A 24,281-nucleotide genomic window follows, 5' to 3' on the forward strand; every position below is an offset into this window, starting at 1 on the left:
GTACATTTTTGTGTGTCAAATTTCTATAATTATATATCAAACGCCACTATATTTCTATACTAAATATATTTCTACATTAAACCAGACGAAATTTCTGTATTAAACGATCCAATGCTCGCGATCCTCGCTCTCTTCCACTGATATTGAACACTTCAACACTTCCTACCAGTATGAAAAATTCCGTCGCAAATGAAACAAGAGGTTCGAGTTGAATTTACAACTCGAAGTCGAACTGCACGATTAATCCCATCCGTGTTCGATCGGTCAGTCAAAGTAACTGGGAAGAGACACGTACACGAGAGACGGCCAATCGAGTGACATTTCCACAATGAGCCGCGATAACAATGAACAGATGGTTGCCGGATGCGGCAAGTTCTGTTGGCGACGGTTCGCGGCAGAATAAGGCCGCCGGTTGCATTGAGAATCGAGCGTTTCGTGGCTCTATCTCGTCGTCATTGTCCCCACGTGCAGCCAGCAACGCGATTAATTCTCAGTTGGCATCGTGTCGACGCGACTAACGAGACCGCCAACGTTCGCCGCCACGTGCCTCACTTTCCTGCGATTTAGGCGAGAGATCGAGCGTTGGAAAACGGCCGTGATGCCGAACGTCGAGAAACTGGCCAAGAAACGACTGAAGAAAATGTGAGCAACAAATTTCGAGACGTGCGAAAGTAACGAAACGGAACGTCGAATTTCATACGCTCGAAATTTTGGACGAAGGATCGCGTCGAGATTGGCTGAAAGTGATCGGGATCATCGGGTTAATTCGATTAAGCGTGACGTTCCCGGGGAAATTGGTTCGATAGTTCGGATTTAGTTTGAAACGAGTTTGCACGCGGTTATGTGATATTTGGTAGGAATCGATGGTTCTTGAGTTTATTGGTGGCCAATTTCTGAACGACGAATTGAAACTCTGTTATGTAGTGAAATTGTTTGTAGTAGAATACTACTTGGTTTTTTTTTTTTTATGTTTTAAGTTATTCCTTTTTTATGTTCTTTCTCGCGATGATTTAATGCGGCATGTTCTTCTGTTGCCACGAGTCACAATTTCTGCAATAAATAAAATATAATGCANGTTGAATTAATTAATTATAATGAAATTGTTTATAGCAGAATGCTATTGGGTTTTTTTTTAATGTTTTAAGTTATTCCTTTTTTATGTTCTTTCTCGCGATGATTTAATGCGGCATGTTCTTCTGTTGCCGCGAGTCACAATTTCTGTAACAAATAAAATATAATGCAGTTGGACTAATTAATTAGCGTTTCGCGTTATAGAATCAGTTATTCTTCAGCAAGGTAAAGAACTCGCATTTCGTTGCGATCGACTTTTCAATAAAAAGTTGACAGACAAGTGACAGCGATTTAAAAAATTGTTTCAAGAAGCCATTAAATAAAGCTTCTTTTTTTTTTTTTAAAACAAATCGCACGTTTAATTAAAGTCACCACGTTGATAACGATGAATAGGAAGCTCAAAGGATGAATTTAATAAAAAGTAAAATACACGTATAATAAACATCACCAAATACACATTTACGTTAACTAAATGAAACTTCATACATACATATGTACATCATCGCCTCGAGCAACTGTTCAATTATTAGTATTTTTGATCCATTATGATGACAATTTTACGTTTAAAATTCCCTCGAATGCGAAACGAAAATACAAGGCTGAATTTCGTCACGCGGAGTTTTTTTATCACCGGCGACAAATTGCAAGACGCGAGTCCCAACGAAGGAAACGAAAATTTTCGTTTCGATACTAGATTAACCGAGGGGGGCGTACGTGTCCCGCGAAGCCCCCGAAAGGGATTAAAGAAGGCGCGTGGAATATCTATCTGTGGATGCTATTGTAGTCGTTGGGAATCAGTTTCAGGTTGTCGTTCAAGCGCAAGGAGCACACGAGCAGACGCGAGCATCGAGAATCACTGAGCGGCGCGGTGCCAGCCAAGTTTATACGCGCGACCACTGTGAAGCAGCACACGCTGAGCCCACGATGGAACGAGAAGTTTCGTTTGTAAGCAAACCCTTGGCAACTTTCTTCTTCTTCTTCTTCTTCTTCTTCTTCTTTCTACTTTTCTTTATCCTCTTGTTGCCATTTTATACTGGTTGCTTTCTCTGTCGAAAACCAGAAAAACGATCGGGAACGCGTCGTCGCGAAATCGCTGTGTCGGATCAACGTAACAAAAATATGGTTTAATGTTTAACTCTCTGTTCCTTGCTTTTCAGCGACATCGACGACATCAACACGGACATTCTGCACCTGGACATATGGTGAGTGCCGTCGTTTACCCGAGAGCTGGTTTGCGTTCGCATTTTCTCGCGAACGTTATGATTATTTGCTTTTCGCAGAGCGCTGATCCGAATGAAAGTTTCAGATTTCCATGTGGAATCAGTTAGTATTTACAACTTTTAGTGAAATGCACGTCTACCTTTTTTCTGTTTTTTTTTTTTTTTTTTTCTTTAATGTTGGAGATGAACGCGCACGTGTTTTCATTTTGGTAAAAGCATATTTTTATTTATGAATCTGTTACGTTGTCATTGATTGAACTATGAACAAAATATTATTTCACCCAAATTATCCGCTCCATTTTAGTTTAAAAAACTGTTTCGTTTTTTTCATATTATATTTATATAACATTCTTCGTATTAAGTTGTTCCAGACAAGTACAAACGTTTGTTACATTATTTCTGACGTTATATCCACAAATATGGATCGATATACTCCAAAAGATCAGGTTGATCAACTCCACAAATTCAAATAATAGAGGAATTATTACAATTATCGATACAAAGCTCTTCTTTTCATTTTACAATTATTTGCGTTATTTTCTCGTGATAAATATATATTTATTGTAAATATTTATTTAAATATATATTTATATGATAAGATGTATTTTTTGAGATGCATATGTACAACGCGAAATTGTTGATTTCGTGAAAAATAGGGTCGATCAGTTTGGCGTTGTTTGTTGGATTAATCGAACGAACAGTTTTTCTCCCGAGGGATTCTTTCACGCAAATTCCAAATCCGTGTCTCTTCCTGTCGGAAGTGTTTGTGTTGCCCTGACAGACATAGTTTCAGGGACCACGACGACGAGTCCTCCGTGTTCGATGCAGTGAGCAAGCTGAACGAGGTACGCGGTGTCAAGGGCCTTGGAAGATTCTTCAAGCAGATCGCGCAGAGCGCGAGATCCGGGGGCCAGGATGATTTTCTAGGCTGCGTGAACATTCCTCTCCAGGTATCCCCAGCGAATCCTTTATATTTGTATTATATATATATTATTTTATATTTATATTATAGTATATTACATATATATTATTTTATATTTATATTATAATATATTACATATATATTGTTTTATATTTATACTATATTATATTATAATTTTATTAAACATTATTTAATCTTTTAATTTCACTTTTCACGGAAACGGAATTACAGAGATTTAGATTCAATTTCGTTTAGTACTTTCTCGACCTCTTCGTAATTTCAATTTCCAATTTTAAATAAAGAAAGTTTACGCAGCGTTTCAATATTTTTCCTCGGACGTTGGTATTTACTGGCGCGAATTCTTTATATTCATATTATAATATATTATAATTATATTATAATAATTTTATTACAAGATAGTTGTAATAATATAATTATCTTTGTTATTATGATATATTATAATTATAATTATACTTGTCATTACAATATATTATATATATGTTATTTTAAATTTATATTATATTTATAATTTTATATTACATTATTTAATCTAATTTATATTAATTATAATATAAATTTAATATCTAATTAAATTTACATTATATTTATAATTTTAGATTATATTATTTAATTTTTTAATTCAACTTTAATTCAACCACGACAACCGGAATCGCAGAGATTTACATTCAAATTTCGTTTAGCAATCTTTCAACTTCTTCGTAATTTCAATTTCCAATATTAAAAATAAATTTTACGCAATGTTTCCATATTTTCCCTCGGACGTTGATATTATAATATATTATAATTATATTATAATAATTTTAGTACAAGATAGTTGTAATAATATAATTATCTTTGTTATTATGATATATTATAATTATAATTATACTTGTCATTACAATATATTATATATATGTTATTTTAAATTTATATTATATTTATAATTTTATATTACATTATTTAATTTTTTAATTTCACTTTCCACGACAACCGGAATCGCAGAGATTTACATTCAATTTCATTCAGCAATCTCTCAACTTCTTCGTAATTTCAATTTCCAATATTAAAAATAAATTTTACGCAATGTTTCCATATTTTTCCTCGGACGTTGGTATTTACTTTCGCGACAATCGGCTGAAGTTGAGTTGCAAGGTATGAATTATTCATCCGGCGTGAGAATTTATCAAGTCCCCTCGAACTCTACTCCATTTATTAAATTCAGCTTTTGGAATACTTGGACAGTTCACTGATCTGAAATTTTTTTCATCCGGCGACGGAGGAACAACGTATTTGAAGATAAATATAAAACGATTCGTCCAATGTATATAAAATACAATTTACAATTGTGACAGTTGTATTGATCGTTTGACATATACAATACTTGATAAGAAAAAAATTACCTCCCATCAGCACAGAAAATCAGTTTCCACGGTTAATGGTCACGGACGACTATTATTGCTGTCTACCGATCGATGAAGACAGTGTTACTCGACGTTAGCTTTCAAAGCTGCAGTTCTCATTCTTCGTTCTTTCCCTCTTTCCTTTTTTTCCTATATTCTAGCACCGATCGGGAATAATAAAGAGAGTGGAATCCGTTTGTTGTCAGGATATTCCAAGCACCGGGCTGGACCGATGGTACAAACTAGAGGCCAGAACGCAACGAAGCACTATTCAAGGTAGAATTAGATTAAAAATGTGGTTGTCAACGAGAGAGGATCGCGGAACGTCCGAGGAAGACAATTGGGGTGAGCTGAGGCAACAGGAGCGACTGTACACGGTGTTTCTCAATCACGAGATGAACAAACAAGGAGTACGCATCGTGAACAAACAAAAAATATAAATCTAAACATAAATATGCAATCGTATTTCGATTTAAATTTTTGAAAATTCGCAACGAACGCAGATTCTCGATTCAAGCGTAAAAAATTCATTAAAGGGGAGGGGAGGGGAGCGGCGAGATGTTTTTGGAAATGGAAATTCTCATAATGCACGCGGCGGATAATATTTGTCCAACATTTAATATCTACGGTATTTAAATATTTATGCACGAGCCTCGCGAAATTCGGGAAAAATGTACTACGGTTTTCAATTTGGTTTTAAAATGTTGTGAAACGTGAAATGAACGAGATACTTCGCATATTCTGTTAAATTTAATAATTCTGTGAAAGAAAAAAGTACCACGTGAATATATTATTAATTTTTTTTACATCATACGTATATTAACACGGATTATATTATATTTTTTATAATAGAAACTGCCGATGGCGATCGTAGTATATATTTAGTGAAAATAAAATGTGCTTCTAAATATAAAATACTTCCCTGGAGGAGAGAGAGATCTCCGTCTTTCTTCTATTTTTATTCCGCTAAATATTAATAAACCAACGTCGTAGATACTCGGCACTTTTATAGAAAATGAAGATCAAAGGAGCTTCTAAATATTTCCGTAAATAAATCTCCGCTGTCGTCGTGTACTTACGCGAATAAAAATAAAACTGAAACGTACGTGTCTCCAAAAAATGCAGGAGAGGAAGAAATTAATGCAATTGTTTTTTACGTACGTGTACGAAATTTAAATTTAAACTCACCAACGTTTCTATATTGGTTCTATATTTTTCAAGAAAATCCACTGTCCAATACTTCAACATGAACATAATCAACTCTATCAACAATATTGCGAATTTTTACACGCGCTCGTAGGATATTTAAATTTCAAAGTCACCACACAAAATTCATGGAAAAATCCACAGTCCAATGAGACCAAATCTGTGCCCCTGTCATTGCGCCATCATCCTTTCATTTCATTTCGACCGGATAACCACCTGTCATTTTCATTTGCTCTGACCAGTAGCTTAGAATTAAATTGCTCCCTCTTGTTCTCGCCTATTTAACGAAGAAACCTATTTATCGACGTAACGATCCGCTTCTCCCTGCGTCATTTAGGAGGACTTCACAGGGGAATTGCCACAAACGGCACTAACGATTCTTCATCAGCACGCCGTCCAAGGTGACGTCACGGAACTGCAACAAGCGTTAGTTAGATGGGTGGCGTCATCCAGGCAATCAGCCTGCGATCCAAGGGTTCTCCATCGTCTCCTTCAGGTTCAGTTTCGTTTTCATCTCGCCCACTTATTCTCTCTGTATGATCTGTACTCGTCGTTCTCTCTAACGCTGTACCGTTCGTTCTTCCCCGCGTTCCGGGGCATATTTACTCGGTCAGGAATTGGACAACGTGTGGCACACAGACACCCTCTCCCGGGACGAGGAACAATGTCTGGCGGACTCTTTCAACGAATTCCTCGAGGTGACGTTGAAGAAAGTCCGACAGCACCGAGTATTGTTCCCGCCATTGCATCGGCCATCGATCTCCAAGTTGGATTATCTCCTTCGGTGCGTAGTTAATCTCCTAACCGGCAGATGAAACGTACGTATCGTTCGCGTATTTTACGTTTCGTGCCTTTGTGACATTTGCCTTCTGTATTTTTTGTTTGACAAATATTGTTATATATATAAGAAAATTTTATATATATATATAAAAATATAATATATATAAATATATATAATTTTATATATATATAATTATATATATATATATATAGAAAATGGTGGTCACTTGAGGGATGCTTTTCACACATGATACTGAAAAAGAATCCATTTATTATGTTCCCAAAGGAAATAATACAAAATTATAGAATATGTGTTTGTGAAGGTTATTTTTGTTTTATATCGTTCAGTCAACACATGTTTTTTTTAACTTTTTATTATTTTATTTGGAAATATAATTAATGGATTTTTATAGTATATTGTATATTTTTTTATAATGTTATATTACATTATATTATATATTTTAAAATATATTATAACTAATGGATATTATGTACTTTTAATCTCCAAGGGATGCTCTGCATAAAAAAAAAAGGAATAAAATAGATTGAAAATGAACAAGTTATGACTTTTTTCAGTGGCCACCCTGTAAAAGTCGATCATTTTCCATGAAAAGTACTTTCATTATCAAACCCTGGATTTTGTACAAAAATTGCATATAACGTGAGATCTTCAGAACCCTCAGTACAACAGTAGAACATTGTCAACTTGCACATTAAAAGCTAAAATGAAAAATTGAAAAATATTCCTTTTTTAGTTCCTACAGAATTTTTTCGATGATACGATCGAAGTAATTACAAAAATGAGAAATCACCGACATACGAAATCATCGAAATATCACTTTGTCATTTGCCTTTCTTACAGATGTTTGGGACTGCTGTCGAACATGAAGGCGTTCCGTGCTTGTTGCCCGTTCAACAAAGAAATCCGCGGAGAGATAATAACCGCCCTAAGAAAGGGAACCCTCGAATGGTCGGTGCATCAGCGAACGTTCTTCGTATTTTCCTCCGTTTCTTTGAAATTAACCTGGTTGTTTGATCGTTTAGGTACGAGGACACGAGGCAGCAAACGATGTGTTACGACAAGGAGCCGGATCAGGACGCTGATAAGGTCCTGCAGGACTTCACGAACCTGGTGACTGCGTTACTGGTTGACTTGGAACAGGGACTCACTTACTACAACAACCTCTTCGAAAGGTGAGCGAAACCAATCGTTTCGCTGTGCGCGCTCGGGATACTTTTTTGATTAAAAGTTAAATATGGAACAGTGTTTTTGCTTTTTGACATCCTCGTGGGAGGTCGAAAGTTTTTTTTTTTTTTTATTTCGCGATCAAAGCTCGCGATTTTACTTGTAGAATAAATTAAAGTGAGGAAGTACTTGCTCCTTAAAAACTGAAAAGTCAAAGTTTGTCTAAGTTGATCGCCGTGCAGTAGAGAATTTCTTGGCCTCCCATATTTTTTTCTATCCTTTTTTTCCTCTTAGAATTAGTCTCGCGGAAAGTGAAACGATTGTTTGTTTTCTTTCCCACCCCCAAAATGAAATATTTGAACTTCTTACGAGAGATTGCGTAAAATTTTTGAGCAGTTATTTCCAATAACTTACTGTATCGTGATCTTTCTTAAAAAATTTCATATCTAATCTTTATTAAAATTGTCTTTATTAAAATTTTATGTCAAAGTTCGTTCAATTTCCAGCAACGTACATCTTCTAGAATTTTTATATTTTCCTCGATAAAGTTTTGACATATGTTGTTCATTGCTGCTTCAGATATTAATATATTACAAACAAATGATACTTCATCTCCATATATATAAATACAAATAGTTAGGACAAATGTCCGAAATGGAAAAGAGATAAAATCAATTTACGAACGATTTGTGAACTATGTTGCAGCACGAACGGCGTGCCATATTTCTCAGCGGTGTATAAACAATTGGACAAGCTGGTAAGCAATCCTCGAAACGAGAAAAGTGTAATTCATTTCCGTCAATATGAGAAACGAACAATATATATATATATATATATACATATATTCATATATATGAATATATATGAAATATTCTCACTTGATAGATATTCGCGACGATGAGAAATCAAAGCACACAAATCATTATGACACACGACTATAATTTAATTTCGTTGTTTCGTGAAGCTGGATGTGCTATGTTTGGCTTTATGCTTTATTCAAGACGTCGATCGTGTCTTTCTTCACTCGCAAATTTTCGATCTCTCGGTCGGAACTATTTGAAATCTTCGCGCGAGTGAAGTTAATTATCGTTCGAAAGAGAAAAAGAAACCGAAAATAAAGGTAAAAGCGTAGAAATAATTTATCGAATCACTTCAAGACGTGCTCGTGCAATTAGATCATTCTTGAACTCAGCGGTCGACGTCCTTGCATCGAAATAACTACAGAACATATTACTCTTTATATATATATATATAGGGTGTCTCCAGGTAGGAAAGTCTGGAAAAGAATAAAGCGAATGAAAAATTGAAAAATTAGACAGATCGTTTTGGTAAATCACATTTAACCCTTTGCGATGTCATTAGAAGGTAAATGGTACGTGTTAATCTCAAAGATATAAGTTTGAACTTAATGTGTACTTAATTACAAAATATTCATACAATTACGTTGCGATTGAACATTCGATATTCCCTGGGTTTAATTAAATTTTAAAATTCAGTGTCGCGTTTCATCCAATTGAAAAATTCAACCTCCATTGCACCGGAATACTCTCTAAATATAATTGAAAACTTAAAAATTAAACAGTTTCATGGCGACTGTACCTTTGTAATTGAATATTCAACTCTCCGCGGGAAATCTGGCGATTCGTAACGTTCTTTATCCTTTTCGTTTCTTCGAAGTGAATTTTTATGTTCGCTAACTGCTCTTTTGAATACTTGATTCGAGAGTCGATCGTTTATTAAAGTAGGGAGTTCTAACGAGTGTCTCAGAAGTTTTCCAAATTTCGCAAAGAGAAACGTATCTGTAGCTGTAAAAGAAAAAATTTTATTTATTTATATATATATATACATATATAAATTATTCAATAATGATAATAATATATATAATTAATACATATTCATACTTGTAATAAGTAGTATTTTTATTTGAAAAAGTAAATAAAAATAAAAATACTACTTATTATAAATAATGTAAGTATGTATTAATTATATTTATAAGTAAATTATATATAATTTTATTATATAAATAAAAATAAAAAGTTTTCAATTATATTAATTATATATGTAAATTGCAAATTCAATTTCGATTTTAAATGAACATAATTGTGGTTAAGTTATTAATTAAATTAAGATTTTATATATAATTTATTTATATTAAATATAAATATATATATATATAATAAAATTAATAAAAAATTCTATATAATTTAATGAAAACGCAGCATTCTATATAATTCTGTATAATTTAATGAAATTTTCAGTTTCAAAAAATTATTCATGCATTGATTGAATTTCCAGAATATAGAACTTGCACGAAAGCAAACATTAAATAAAATTCGATAAAAGGAGCTCGTGACAACCGATACGCGTGTTCGTGGCAGTCTGTCTGGAGAAATTGAACGGCAGATCTGTCCAATCGAAACGAAAGTATCTGCTTCTCTAATTTCGGTTTCGCAAAGGGTTGAATAATTAGGCGAGATGAAAGACGATGAAAGGAGAAACGGACCAGGGACACCCTATAGATAAGCGAGTCGCAGTGACCTGAAGGCTAGGTTCAACGAAGATCGAACGACGTTCGAGGATGAGTTTTTTCGACATTGTCCGTCAGGTCATCGCGATCTTACTGTACACGAGATGTTTGTCCATAGCTGGCGGAACACGTGGCGAAACACATGGAGAACACATCCGAGGTACTTTTTCATCGCCACCACGAACTGTTAAAAAAAAAAAAAAAAAAAAACCCTCTTCTACTTTTCTATTCTGTCTTTCTTCTTCGATCTCCTTATGTATATGTGACATTCGACTGTCGTATTGAAACCGCTTGCTTTTATTCGCGTGAAACGTCCTTTTTTGTCCGCGGGAGGTATACATCATGTTAATATACGTCGTTGCCAACGTCGATGACGAGAATTCAATGAAATATCGGACGAACGAACTTGAAGAGTCGTGCGATGCAAGTTGATTTCCGAATACGCAAATAAAAAGAATGGCGGTTGATTTACTGGTAGTTTCTTGAATATATCGTTTCTACCAACGATATATCACTTGTAAATATTATATCCTCTATCGTTCTCGAGTTTTCTGGATCGTTAGCGAAGTTTAGAATTTTCTGAGATTTAGTCTGAGGTTTGAACGAACCGACTTGCTTACACTAGTAGTGAAAATGATTCTCGCATAGTTTCGAGCGTGACGAGCTTAATCTCGAAGGAAAACGGTAGTTCCTGCTGTTGACGTTTCTTTCTAGTGCGATTCTGCTCTCTGTAAATAATCCTCAGTTTATATTATACGCATATGTGAAACGTTTCACGAGATCAGAGGGAAAATAATTGTCTCTCTGTGAATGAAAATGTTGTTTCTACTCGAAAGCAGCTGAAGAAAGTAACAATCTGCAGAAGTTCTTTGATTAATACAGACAACCTAGCCTGTTCACACTGTATGTAGTTCTTGATGAAGGCTTTGGTGTTCGTAAGCGTAGTTTGCTATATTTTTTTTTCCTTTTCCTTTTTTTTTTTTTTTTTTTTTGGAGGGAGAGAAACACGGCGATGGAAGTAGGTTCGAATCGACAGCGTGCTGAGAATGAAATTAAGAAAAAATTATTTCGTTTTTTAAATAACTTGCTAGTGGTGATTGTCGAACGTGTTGCGAATTATTTATTCAATTACTTATTTGTAATATCGTATTTGTGATCAAGTAAAATATTAACTTGAATTTCAAGGTTCGACAGCATGGTCTGTTTAATTTCATAATCAATTTCGAGTATATGTTGTAGTTTACAATACTCTTCATTTATAATTGCATACATTATTGATGGAAATTGGCGTACAGCGTCAAGTGCGAAACGCAAATATTAATTTTGGTGATACTCGTGTGCCCAATATGGGTACGCTGGTGTGATTCAATATTTTGTTTATATAAACAAATATTACATAGTCAGAGATAATAAAATAAAAACCGGAGTCAAATTAAATATTCTGCGAACACTCGTCAAAAATCGCCAATTGTGTTAAAAACGAAAGATGGAAATGTTAAAAACAAAAAAAACAATTTTATTGAAAACGAAAGATCAACAAAACATTCAAAATACGAAAAATTCAAAGATCCAAATATTAAAAAATGCGGGAATTCAAAGATTCAAAGATTTAGTAATTTGACGATTCAAAAGTTCAGAAATTCAAAGATTCAAAGGCTCAAGTATTCAAAGATTCAATGATTTCATGATTCAAAGATCACATATATTCAAAGGCTGAAGATTCTACGATTAAAAAATCATATATTTAATGAATGAACTATTTAAATGATCGATAACACAAATGTTCAAAAATTCAATGATTCCGTGATTCAAGAATCATATATTCAATAATTCAAAGATTCGAATATTCAATGTTACAGGTGGTCAACGATTCAACGATTGTATGATTCAAAGATTCGAAGATTCAGAGGCCCGAGTATTCAAAGATTCAATGATTCCATGATTCGAAGACCATACATTCAATTATTCAAAGATTCGAATATTCATATGTTCAAATATTCAATGGATCAACGACTTCGTGATCTAAAGATTCGAAAATTCAAAGACTCGAATGTTCCGAGATTCAGTGATTCCGTGTTTCAAGGATCATATATTCAACAATTCAAATATTCGAATATTTATTGGTTCAAGTATTCAATGTTTCAACGTTTTCATGATCCAAAGATTCGACGACTCAAAGACTCAAGTATTCCGTGATTCAGTGATACCATAATTCAAGGATCATATATTCAATAATCCAAAGGTTCGAATATTCATAGATTCAAGTACTCAATTGTTCAACGATTTTATGATCCAAAGATTTGCAGACTCAAAGACTCGAGTATTCAAAGATTTAATGGTTCCATGATTCAAGCATCATACGATTCGATAATTCGAAGATTCAAATATTCAAATGTTCAATTATTCAACGATTCCATGATCCAAAGTTTCGAATACTCAAAGTATCGAGTATTCAAAAAGATCGAGTATTCAATGATTCGCAGATCATACAGTCGATGATTCGTAGAGTCAAATATTCAAAATATTCAAATACTCAACGATTCAACGATTCCATGATCCAAAGATTCAAAGATTAAAAGACTCAAATATTCAAAGATTCAATGACTCCGCGATTCAAGGATCATATATTCAATAATTCGAAGATTCAAAGGCTCGTGTATTCGAAGATCCAACGATTGGAACGATCACGTATTCAATACTCGAACGATCCAAAAATTCAAAGATTCGAACGTGCAGGAATTTCCAGACTTCCAAGATCGACTATCACACTTTTAACTTACTTCCCGAAATGTTCTCTCTCGAACGCGGCGGCCGTAACGTCAGAGAAACGCTCGATAAACGCCTGACAAAGGAACGCGAACGCGTTTATCCAAAATCTGGATACTCCAGTTTCCTGGCCTTTTTGTTCTGGCGCAAAGAGGAAAGGGAAAGAATCCTATCCGGCCAATTCGTTGCCACTTCCATCGTCGTGCTGACGTGAAAAGCGGCGTAATTTCTCACCGTATCTTTCACGGGACACCGGTGACGCGGAGAGCCACGCCGTGAACCTTTTCGTGACATTGCCTTTCCATCGACACCGTGACACCAACTCTTTTTTTATTCCCAGCCGGCGTTGCATGGCGCGCTCGTCTCCCTTCTCCCTCAAAGAACTACCACCTGTCTGCTGCAAACACGTCACACGCTCCGCATGAATCTCCCTGGCTCCGTAATTTGCCCCGGACATCGCATGGAAAATATACAATGCACGGACCTGATGCATGGCGCTCGAACTCGTTTTCGTTACTGCTCGTTACTATCGTTTAGACGAAAATTTGCCAACAAGTAGAAACAAGTGGCTTGGGTAGACGGCTCGGACAGTTTTAGAGTTCCTGCTGGTTTCGCGTTTGATATCCTGCGCGCCGCTGATTTAGTTGATTTCGTTCGAACTCGAAACTTTTAATGCAAGTCGAGAATATTTCGAGTCGTTGGGGTGAAAAAATGAAAGAATGTAAAATGAATGAATGTTTCTATTCACGCTTTCGGTTTGAGTTCATCAAATTTAGGATTTAGGGAAAATCCGTAGATTGTTGGAAAAATATTTTTTTTATGAGCTGGTAATAACCGTTCGTGACGTTTTTTAAAGAAGATACAACTCGCTAAAATTATAATAGGCTATAATAGTTTCATTAAAAAGCAAATTATTGTCAATTTATTTTTACTTTTACATAAAATTTATTATTATATAAAATTATTATTATTTACTTTAATAAAATATCGCTAAAATTAAGGCTAGTTGCATTAAAAAGCAAATTATTGTCAATTTATTTTTACTTTTATATAAAATTTATTATTATATAAAATTATTATCATTTACTTTTATAAAATATCGCTAAAATTAAGGCTAGTTGCATTAAAAAGCAAATTATTGTCAATTTATTTTTATTTTTATATAAAATTTATTATTATATAAAATTATTATTATTTACTTTTATAAAATACTATTAATAAAAATAATATTACGATTATATAAAGTGAAACATGAATTTTAACATTCAGAAATATTTTCTACGTACAGTTGCGACATTTTTTTTCATTTTCTGAGTTAAATTCGTAATTTAGCTTGTTACAACATTGTCTGATATTCTTCTTACAAAATCTGATAATCGTAACAAGGGATATTTTATCGGACGCGTCAATCTCGCACGTTTCCCAACGAAATTCAAAAGAAAATGAAACGAACGATGGGAATACTCAATTTTCTCACACGGCCGCAGGATATCAAGCTTCCAGATCGATCTCTTTCTTTTTTTTTTTCTTTTTTTTCTTTTTTTTTTTCTTTTTTTTTTGTTTTGCACCTCCAGCGATGTGCTTCCCGCGCACAGCCACTCAGACGTTCCTCTCGAAACCCCGATTAACCTTTGTCTCTGTAGGGTGTCCACCACTTTTACGCAAGTTTCCGGAATTTATCAGTCACAAGTTCAATTTCGATGGAATTTCGCCAAATTTACGAAACGCCAGGGGAATTCCCTGTTTTTGTTAAGCTCTGCTATAATCACATTGCGTAATAAATTAAATTTATTTGTACATTTATATATTTATAACCAATTTTTTTATATATATTTTCATATATAATTAGCGTTTCTATATATTTATATACAGAGTATTTATACTAATCAGTTCCAATATTTATTACTGATCAATTTTAAAAACTTGGATTTTTTTCTAACCTTTTTTCGCAGTTACTACTTATTAATTTACAAGTTTGGCAATCACTTTACATAAAGATTATATTCTTGGTAATGATTCAACGATCACGAGGAAGTAACAATTTTTGTTAAGTCCAAGTTTTTCTTGAACTATTTTATTATCTACTGATCCTCAGTTTTGGAAATGAATTCTATTTCATTAGAGTCAATTAGTAGAAAAGTCAATTATTTATTATTCAGAGATTTAATGCGAATGAGGAAGAAATGAGATTTAATGCGAATGAGTTTCTAAATGCTTCACTCAATGATTCGAAAATGGAAGAATTCAAATAATTTAACGTCAGAAATTTTATTTCTGTTAACGAGTAAAAAATGGAAAATTGTTTTAATAATAAAATAATGAACAGTCAAATTCAAAAAGTTAACTTCACAGGAGGAATTAATTTAAGAGCAAAACGTTAGAATAACGATCATAATTGCGGTTTAATTTTCGTTAAAAATTGAATGAACATTTTGAAATGAAAATGAGGAGTGTGAAGATTTGATAAAAAATTGGAAATGGTACTTATCTTGAATGAGAAGCATGTCGGCTAAGCTCCGAGGCTTGGACAACCACTCCCACTTTGTCTTCGTTATCGTAATGCGAAACGTTTACTAACGTCACGTTCTAAGTGAGAAATATGTATCTCACTTTTTCACGCAATTTCATTTTTCTCCGGTTTTGCATTCGTGCGATAAAAACCTGTTCTTAACTTTACGAAAGTTTTAGAGACGCTCGACTGAGATTCTTTGATTCGATATTTTTTTATAATTAACTTCTTACATACTTACAGCGACTCGTATAAATATTCGAGCACTATGTTGTTCTATGTACTCGTTTATGGTAATCTGGAATAATTCATAACAATTCAGAAGATTACTTCATCTGCACAGTGAACGACGATGAAATTTGAAATTGTAAAAATATTTCAGCTTTGCTAATTTTATTAATTTCAAATTGTACGTGCGTAATTGTACACTCCTTACGAAAATTCTTGTCATTATGTTCTCGTCATTATTTAATTTATCGCTTCTCACGCAATGAAAGTTATGTACATAGAATAAATAAAATTTTTATTTTTACTAACTGCAATCAGTAGTAGCTGTAGTATATTAAAAAAATATTGTAAACAATAATCCTTCTTTATAAATAATAAATAATGAGCAGTAAATATACTATTATAAACAAATACATGGAACAATAATCTTTCCAGCACCACCGGGTTCAAATATTAACAAGAGCCACTCTAGTTAATTAAGTTTCACTACGTATCACGTATCGTTCTATTTCAGTAACCACCTGACCGTTTTAATTAATAACAGTAAATAATAATAGCAATAAGCTCGGTTCTATTGGTTTCAATAAAACAATTTAATAGATGAAGTAATAGATTGAACAGATGTTACACCGAAAAACTCACTACTGAAGTCATCGTTGCCAAAACCAAATTCGGGGAATTTCAATCACTGTGCGATCACTTCTCGCTGATAAACGAAATCGTGTTTCACCGTCGCTTAAAAATTTCTCACGTGTTGAACAAACGAGTTTTCATTCGTAGAACGGCGTTCGTGTATTTTCGAAAAATTTGCCCACGACTCTCGTAAATATGAAATAAATAGCAGTCACGTTTCCCCGCAACGTAACTTGGTGATTTAATCTGACATATTATCAGAGCGCGTGTACGAAAACTCGAGTATATGTGTACGTCGGGCACATTTGATAATTCCTGCGGCAACATTTTCGTTTATCAGACGACGACTCATGTGCACTAAGTGAAATGAAACGCGTTCTCAAACGAAATGGAAAATAGAGTGAACATATTCAATTAGCTCGCTGTTTCGAGGTATACGTAATATTAGAGAGGCACAGAGGATTTCGTTTTTGGTGCGAATTAAGTGAATTTAGAAAGAATTCCTGAGGATAGTTTGGAAAATGTTCTAGAAAAATTTACAACAGCACCGATAGAGCTTGCTAGAGGAATTCTGTATCTGAAACTCTGAATTCTGAGTCTGAATTAAATTTAGGAATTCACGTCACGAGAGTTAAGACTATTTACTTGACTAAACTTGAATTTCAATGTTATTCGGACACTTAAATATTAGAACTGTTATAATTTTGTAAAACGAAGTCTTACGAAGATAAACTTGTGGCTGGTAAAAATAAATTACTAAATGAGAAGTTCCAATTTTTTTTTTTTTTTTTTTTTTTTTTACGCATAATATAAATACTGTCAGATTTCTATTTTTATTTTTCTTAAAATCCAAATAATACCAGTAACGTAGTTATATATGAATATCAAAGATATTTTATAAGAGTCTCAATATTTCATCCATACTCTAGAATTTCATAATCCACGAAAAAATATTTGAAAATTAAAATTTCATTATAAGCGAGTGCAGCATTTCTCTGAAACATTTCGCGACAAAAATTTCCTTTCTTCGGAAATCCATTCACTGTTCACGAAAATTCGCTGCAACGAGGAAACTTGCGTAGAAAGTAAAAAGAAAAAAGAAAAAAAAAATAGAATGGTGGAAAAATACAAAAAATACTTCCGAAGCACTAGTAGAGTCAGACGCTTTTAGGCTCTGCTTGTTGTTCGGCTTTACTGGGAGGAATGTATTCGATAGATGCAAAACGAACTCGGAGCGAGGGTTACCACAGCTTGCCTTCAGCTTCATGGCCAGAACGCGGACGAAGAGTACGTGCTACCACCTGGAGCGGAAATTGGAACGCCAATGTTCGAGTTGTATCTGGCACTGCAGGATTTCGTAACGTAACTATCAATGAAATCATTGTTATTACTAATAATAATGAAATATTATACGAAACTGTCAATATTATTAAAGTCAATCGAACGACGTTATTCTTAAAATTAAATTATTAAGTAATACACTTTTTTTTAATAAAAATTAACTTTAGTAAAAATTGAAGTTAGTAAAATATTATTAAAGTGAAACAATGTTATTCTTAAAATTAAATTATTAGACTTTTTAGTAAAATATTATTAAAGTCAGTCAAACGATGTTATTCTTTAAATTAAATTATTAAGTAATACACTTTTTTTTAATAAAAATTAACTTTAGCAAAAATTGAATTTAGTAAAATATTATTAAAGTGAAACAATGTTATTCTTCAAATTAAATTATTAGACTTTTTTTAATAAAAATTAACTTTGATAAAAATTGAATTTAGTAAAATATTATTAAAGTCAGTCGAACGATGTTATTCTTAAAATTAAATTATTAATACACTTTTTTTTAATAAAAATTAACTTTAATAAAAATTGAATTTAGTAAAATATTATTAAAGTGAAACAATGTTATTCTTAAAATTAAATTATTAGACTTTTTAGTAAAATATTATTAAAGTCAGTCAAACGATGTTATTCTTTAAATTAAATTATTAAGTAATACACTTTTTTTTAATAAAAATTAACTTTAGCAAAAATTGAATTTAGTAAAATATTATTAAAGTGAAACAATGTTATTCTTCAAATTAAATTATTAGACTTTTTTTAATAAAAATTAACTTTGATAAAAATTGAATTTAGTAAAATATTATTAAAGTCAGTCGAACGATGTTATTCTTAAAATTAAATTATTAATACACTTTTTTTTAATAAAAATTAACTTTAATAAAAATTGAATTTAGTAAAATATTATTAAAGTGAAACAATGTTATTGTTAAAATTAAATTATTAGACTTTTTTTAATAAAAATTAACTTTGATAAAAATTGAATTTAGTAAAATATTATTTAAGTAAATCGAACAATGTTATCCTTAAAATTAAATTATTAAGTAATACACTTTTTTTTAATAAAAATTAACTGTAGTAAAATATTATTAAAGTGAAGCAATGTTATTCTTAAAATTAAATTATTAAGTAATACACTTTTTTTTAATAAAAATTAACTTTAATAAAAATTGAATTTAGTAAAATATTATTAAAGTAAATCGAACAATGTTATTCTTAAAATTAAATTATTAAGTAATACAATTTTTTTTAATAAAAATTAACTTTGATAAAAATTGAATTTTGTAAAATATTATTAAAGTGAATCGAACGATGTTATTCTTGAAATTATTAAGTAATATACTTCTTTAATAAAAATGAACAAAACAATTGAGTTTGAGAGAAACTTGAATATTGATAGATACTTGAGTATTTTAAAATATTTTATTCATTACGTAAAAATTAAATGAATCATTTAATTCGACAGCGAAAAGTGTAACTCGATTTGCTTTTGTCTTGAGATATCAAAGTATATAGTCCATTTAGCAATAATTCCAATTAATTGAAACAAATTTTAAAAAATATTGACTATCAAAACAAACGAATACCTCACGATCAAAATTACAATTGTTTGACTGTAAATGAAAAATTCACATTAAAATTTCTGCGAATGTTTCGTTTCCTCAATTTTCCTCAAAAGAAATTACTCCGATTTCAAAAACAAGTGCTCAACAATCTAAATTAAATTAAATCAAACAGAATCAAACAAAAAAGAGAAACGAAAAGAAAGGCACAAAAGACTTTGATAAAAATTGAATTTATGTAACAAAATAATCTGTAATAATCTCTTCGAGTCAAGGGAGAAAAATTTGAAAATGGACATGCGAAGGGGAAGCAGAATCATTGATTGCCAGGTTTTAAAACTGATGTGCTATTGAAATTCGTTTCGAGGCATTTCTGGCAAAGATGGAAAACAATCACGCCTAAGGGCAACGTAATATTTCTAGCATGAAGGAGAACCTGCCGCAGTCTGATCATAAAACTTTAGCGATTTGCAAGTATTACGAGTGGTTCAGACCAGCTGTCGACAAATGGTTGGACCTGGCTAAATTGAAGGCGATCCAACGCGTGAGAAAATCGGCCGAGCTCGACCGGATCTGCCCTGGCGAGTACATCGTGAAGCATGGTACCTCAGCCATTGACGTTACAGCTTGCTTGTATCAGGTAAAAGAGACGTTATGCATAATCTATACATATGCGCAAGCACGACTCTAAAATTCGCGATAAATATCGCAGATTAAGGAATTTTGGAAGAAGTTGGCGTGGCCGGATCTTCCTGGATCGTACAACTTGGTCCTGAAAGTTGTGGACGTAAGTAATCGATTTAATATAATAATAATTAGTGGTGTTAATTTTAATTATGGACGGATGTTAACGACGCTGGGATTTTTAAAACAAAAAATCAGGCAAGTACAAAACGTGCGAGATACAAATTGGAAGAATAGAAAATTCGTTCTATTGCAGATATAAAATTATGTCATGGACATTCATTGCTTCGAGCTGAATGTGTGTTTTTATATTCCCAGCGTCAAATCTGAAAGATTGTCGAATATAAATTAAAACATGAATAGACTTGAGTTTAATGTAATTTATATAATTATTATATATATATATAATTATTTATGTAATGTAATTTATATATTTATATAATTATATAATTTTTATATAATTAGCAAGCATTCGTTATCAGTGAAATAAAGAAATTTTAAATGTAATGTAAATTAATTTCAATCGTGGGAATTCGAGCGATTTGATTTGATAAAGATTTGTCTAATATTTTACACTTCTATTGCAGGCGATCTGTAGTTCAGCAGCCTATTACGCGGAGATAACCCATCAAAAATTGGCAGACAGTGGTTATTACGAGGAACAGACGCCATACAAAACAACAGACGAGGTAATCGCTGAGGTAGAGACCGCTTCGCATTAGTATGACACGACACTGCTTTGCAAACATAGTTCCTAGCTGTAGCAATAGAGAACACATTTCACACGAGATTGAAAAAGAGACAAATATCTCTCGAAGTACACCTAAAACTATTGCACTCTGCTTGGCAGAATGTAAAATACAAATACAGTTACTCGCGATACATAGCAACGAGCCAGCAATTAAATTTAACGCTGCACGTTTAGAAGCTAAAGCTTTCCTTCCTATATCCTTTCTGCAATATTTATTTATAAAAAGAAAAAATATTACTATTGCAATACTTGCAATCACAAATTTATGAAATATCCACGTCTTTATAATAACTGTAAATTCATTTATATAATGAATATTATTGACATCGAGAAAAATTGCTGCAGACGACAAAGCATTAATTCGTCTGAGTGAAAAACTTTTGTGACAATGATTATTAAGTCAATTTTCATCGGTGGATGACTCGTTTCTCGCAGATGTGCGTGGCTGTTAACGGCCTCGAGTACGTTCGAAGATGGCTTCTGAAGTTAGGCGAGGAGTTGCTGGTCGAGAAGCTTCTAACAGCCTTGGAGTGTCAAGCTGGCGATTCAGCGCGAATGCAGTGGAGAACCGCTTTGACGTCACCTTTGGAACAGACACCGGGACAAATGTTGCTGTTCATAAATCAAATCGTTTCAAGGATCGGTACGAAGGTCAGTGAAAAAAATAAAAGAATAAAACTGACGATTGAAAATGAATTTTTTAATAATCGAGTTCGATCAGCTCGCTTGATTTCAATATGAAACGAAGGGGGAATTAGAGGAGGCAAATATCGTTAAAAAAAAATCTCGTCATGATGAAACTGCTGATGTTTAACAAATTTACACTTTTAGAAACACTAAGAATTAATATTATATTATAATAACACTGCATTATTATTATATTATATTATGTAATACTGTATTATATTATTATATTATAATAATATTCAATATTATATTATAATAATAATACTGTAACTAATCTGTGGATTTATGGTTTGTATTTTCATTAATTTCATACTTTTCATTGATACAACTAAAGATTCATTTCATTAAATGTTTCGAAAAGGCATTCTGTGCGTTTTCAATTTCAAATTTTTCTTAAATTTCTTTCCTTAAAACGCATAAAATTTTTCTTATTGTTGTTTGTGTTATTGTTATTGTTCCTTTCTTAAACATATAAGTTCAGTTTCATCATATAACTTTATTTTAGAGCAATTACAGAAAAAAAGTAGAATACTATGTTGTTTATTAAAATTTATACTTTTAAAATTCTCATAAATTAAGAATAGGATACTACGTTATTTATTAAACTTATAATATATCTTTAAAATTCTCATAAATTAAGAATAGGATACTACGTTATTTATTAAACTTATAATGTATCTTTAAAATTCTCATAAATCAAGAGTAAAGATCTAAATTTTATTTCATAAAGTTAAAGATGCAGAACGAAGGAATTTCACACGATCGAAATGAACGATGATGAACAGAAGGGAAACTTTGTTCTTTCGGAAATTTTCAATAGAAATTTGAAGAAAAAAATCGGTTGAATTACAGATGAGACCACCGTTGAAGAAAGCGATGTTCCATCTAGCTTGGTCGCCGGACAGTTTACCCACCTCGGAGGCTATCGCGCCGTTGCTCGAGTATTTAGACATGCACCTGGTGGTGCTTAACTCGGCGCTGCTTATAGTGAATTTCAATCGAGTCCTCCAAGACATCTGGGAAGTGGTCCTGGCTGAGCTTAGCAACCAGATGGACGGAAACGCCGGCGTAAGCAGAATTTTCAAATCATTTTTTTATTACAAGAAAAAGATTGTCAATAATTTACTTAATAACTTTCTGTCAAGAATTAGTAAGTCATTAATTTTGACAATTAAATAAGCGATGGTGTCTTGGTAACATTAACAAAAAAAGGACCTTTTCTTGTAGGATAAACCAGCAATGTTTTACGAAAGACTTCACGAAGCTTTGGACTTATTGGTGAAGTTCTTCCACGAGGACGAGAAGGGTTTGCAGTACGAGGTGCTTCACTGTCAGAGCTTCTTGAACGTCGAGGAACGCCTTCAGTATCACAAGATGGACACAACGTTCTTGATCGATCGATTCTATCGACAACGACTTCAGGTTGCTATTGAACTCGATTCTTCTCTCATCACGTAGTGAATGAACAATAATTACGTTTCGTTCGTGCGAAAGTTTCTTAAATACCATTAAGAACCAAGACGTGTTAAACATTGTATATACTTCGGTTTCTTCGTATTTAGATTTCTTTAGATTAGAAAATTGTAGAATCTATATGAAAAATATATCGAACGAGAATTATAAAGATTGGACGATGCAGATTAAATGAAAAAGAAAAAAAAAAAGAAGAAAAAGAGTTAACGATGAAGTGAAAATGACAAGTTTTGTCTTTCTAGGACCAACTAAACACCGTGTCGTCGGAGTATGGCGTTCTAACAGTGAGAGCTTATCTAAATCACGACTCACTGTGCGTGGAAGTGATAAATGCCAGAGACGTGATACCATTAGATCCAAACGGTTACAGCGATCCTTTCGTCATAATCGAATTGCTGCCACGAAGAGTCTTCGAGCATTGTGCCGAGCAGCACACCAACGTCAAGAAGAAAACTCTGAATCCTATGTTCGACGAGTGTTTCGAATTGTAAGTAATCGCGAATGAAATTCTAACATCGAACATTACACACTCTGCTTAACATCCTAATTCCATCCATGTTAATATCTAGCAACAGAAAATAAAATTTTACACATTTGTCTGCAGTGCATATGTACTATAAAATTGTAATTATACTTGTACTATAAAATTGTAATAATGTTGTAAAACAAATTTTATTTAAGTTCACTAGTGATAGTAATAGTGTTACACCATTTGTTCATGTGTTATATGTATTTGTTTAATTTTATTGCCAGTTTTAAGTAATTTCATTCTGAAACGAATAATTGATGAAGTCTCAGGAATTTTAACTAACTAATTAAAATTTTATATTGTTCAATTTTATTATTAACTCTTTTAATTGTTCATTCAATTGTTATTTATAATGATTTAATAATGATATAACATTCTAGTACCAACAAGTAACTCAGATTATTAATGAAAGTATGAAAAAGTATGAAATATTTTAATAATAACTTTCTACAAACAGTCTTCCAAATAACTTCACTAGACGTGTATATCACAATGAAATTTATAAATCATACGATGATTATTACAATGAATGCTATAATGAAGTATCTCATTTTTGAATGTAATGATTGACTTTCATCACTGAAACCCTTTTCTAAGTAATGTTTTGATAATAACTCACTGCAAACAGTCTTCCAAATAACTTCACTAGATGTGTATATCATAATGAAATTTATAAATCATACGATCAGTATTACAATGAATGCTATAATGAAGTATCTCTACTTTGAATGTAATGATTGACTTTCATCACTGAAACTCTTTTCTAAGTAATGTTTTAATAATAACTCACTGCAAACAGTCTT

General features: G+C 32.5%; 1 protein-coding gene across 3 annotated transcripts in view; it reads left to right on the top strand.

Moving 5' to 3' along the window:
* LOC122526855 (BAI1-associated protein 3) overlaps positions 1–24,281 on the top strand; it is a 104,388-nt gene that overhangs the window by 78,417 nt on the left and 1,690 nt on the right. Inside the window, exons 7-24 of one of the 3 annotated variants that reach the window (XM_043650452.1) lie at positions 1,870–2,016; positions 2,229–2,273; positions 3,085–3,241; positions 4,820–5,023; positions 6,157–6,315; positions 6,434–6,603; positions 7,462–7,569; positions 7,644–7,793; positions 8,491–8,542; positions 10,431–10,472; positions 17,665–17,810; positions 19,778–19,994; positions 20,067–20,141; positions 20,626–20,739; positions 21,225–21,440; positions 22,329–22,544; positions 22,704–22,898; positions 23,192–23,436. In XM_043650452.1, coding sequence (XP_043506387.1) covers positions 1,870–2,016; positions 2,229–2,273; positions 3,085–3,241; positions 4,820–5,023; positions 6,157–6,315; positions 6,434–6,603; positions 7,462–7,569; positions 7,644–7,793; positions 8,491–8,542; positions 10,431–10,472; positions 17,665–17,810; positions 19,778–19,994; positions 20,067–20,141; positions 20,626–20,739; positions 21,225–21,440; positions 22,329–22,544; positions 22,704–22,898; positions 23,192–23,436 — 2,658 coding nt within the window. The remainder of the gene's footprint in view (positions 1–1,869; positions 2,017–2,228; positions 2,274–3,084; positions 3,242–4,819; positions 5,024–6,156; positions 6,316–6,433; positions 6,604–7,461; positions 7,570–7,643; positions 7,794–8,490; positions 8,543–10,430; positions 10,473–17,664; positions 17,811–19,777; positions 19,995–20,066; positions 20,142–20,625; positions 20,740–21,224; positions 21,441–22,328; positions 22,545–22,703; positions 22,899–23,191; positions 23,437–24,281) is intronic. The other 2 variants (XM_043650453.1, XM_043650454.1) reach the window with 2 other exon arrangements.

This window comes from Frieseomelitta varia, unplaced genomic scaffold (genome assembly GCF_011392965.1).
Source record: "Frieseomelitta varia isolate USP_RPSP 00005682 unplaced genomic scaffold, Fvar_1.2 scaffold_2, whole genome shotgun sequence".
Lineage (NCBI taxonomy): Eukaryota > Metazoa > Arthropoda > Insecta > Hymenoptera > Apidae > Frieseomelitta > Frieseomelitta varia.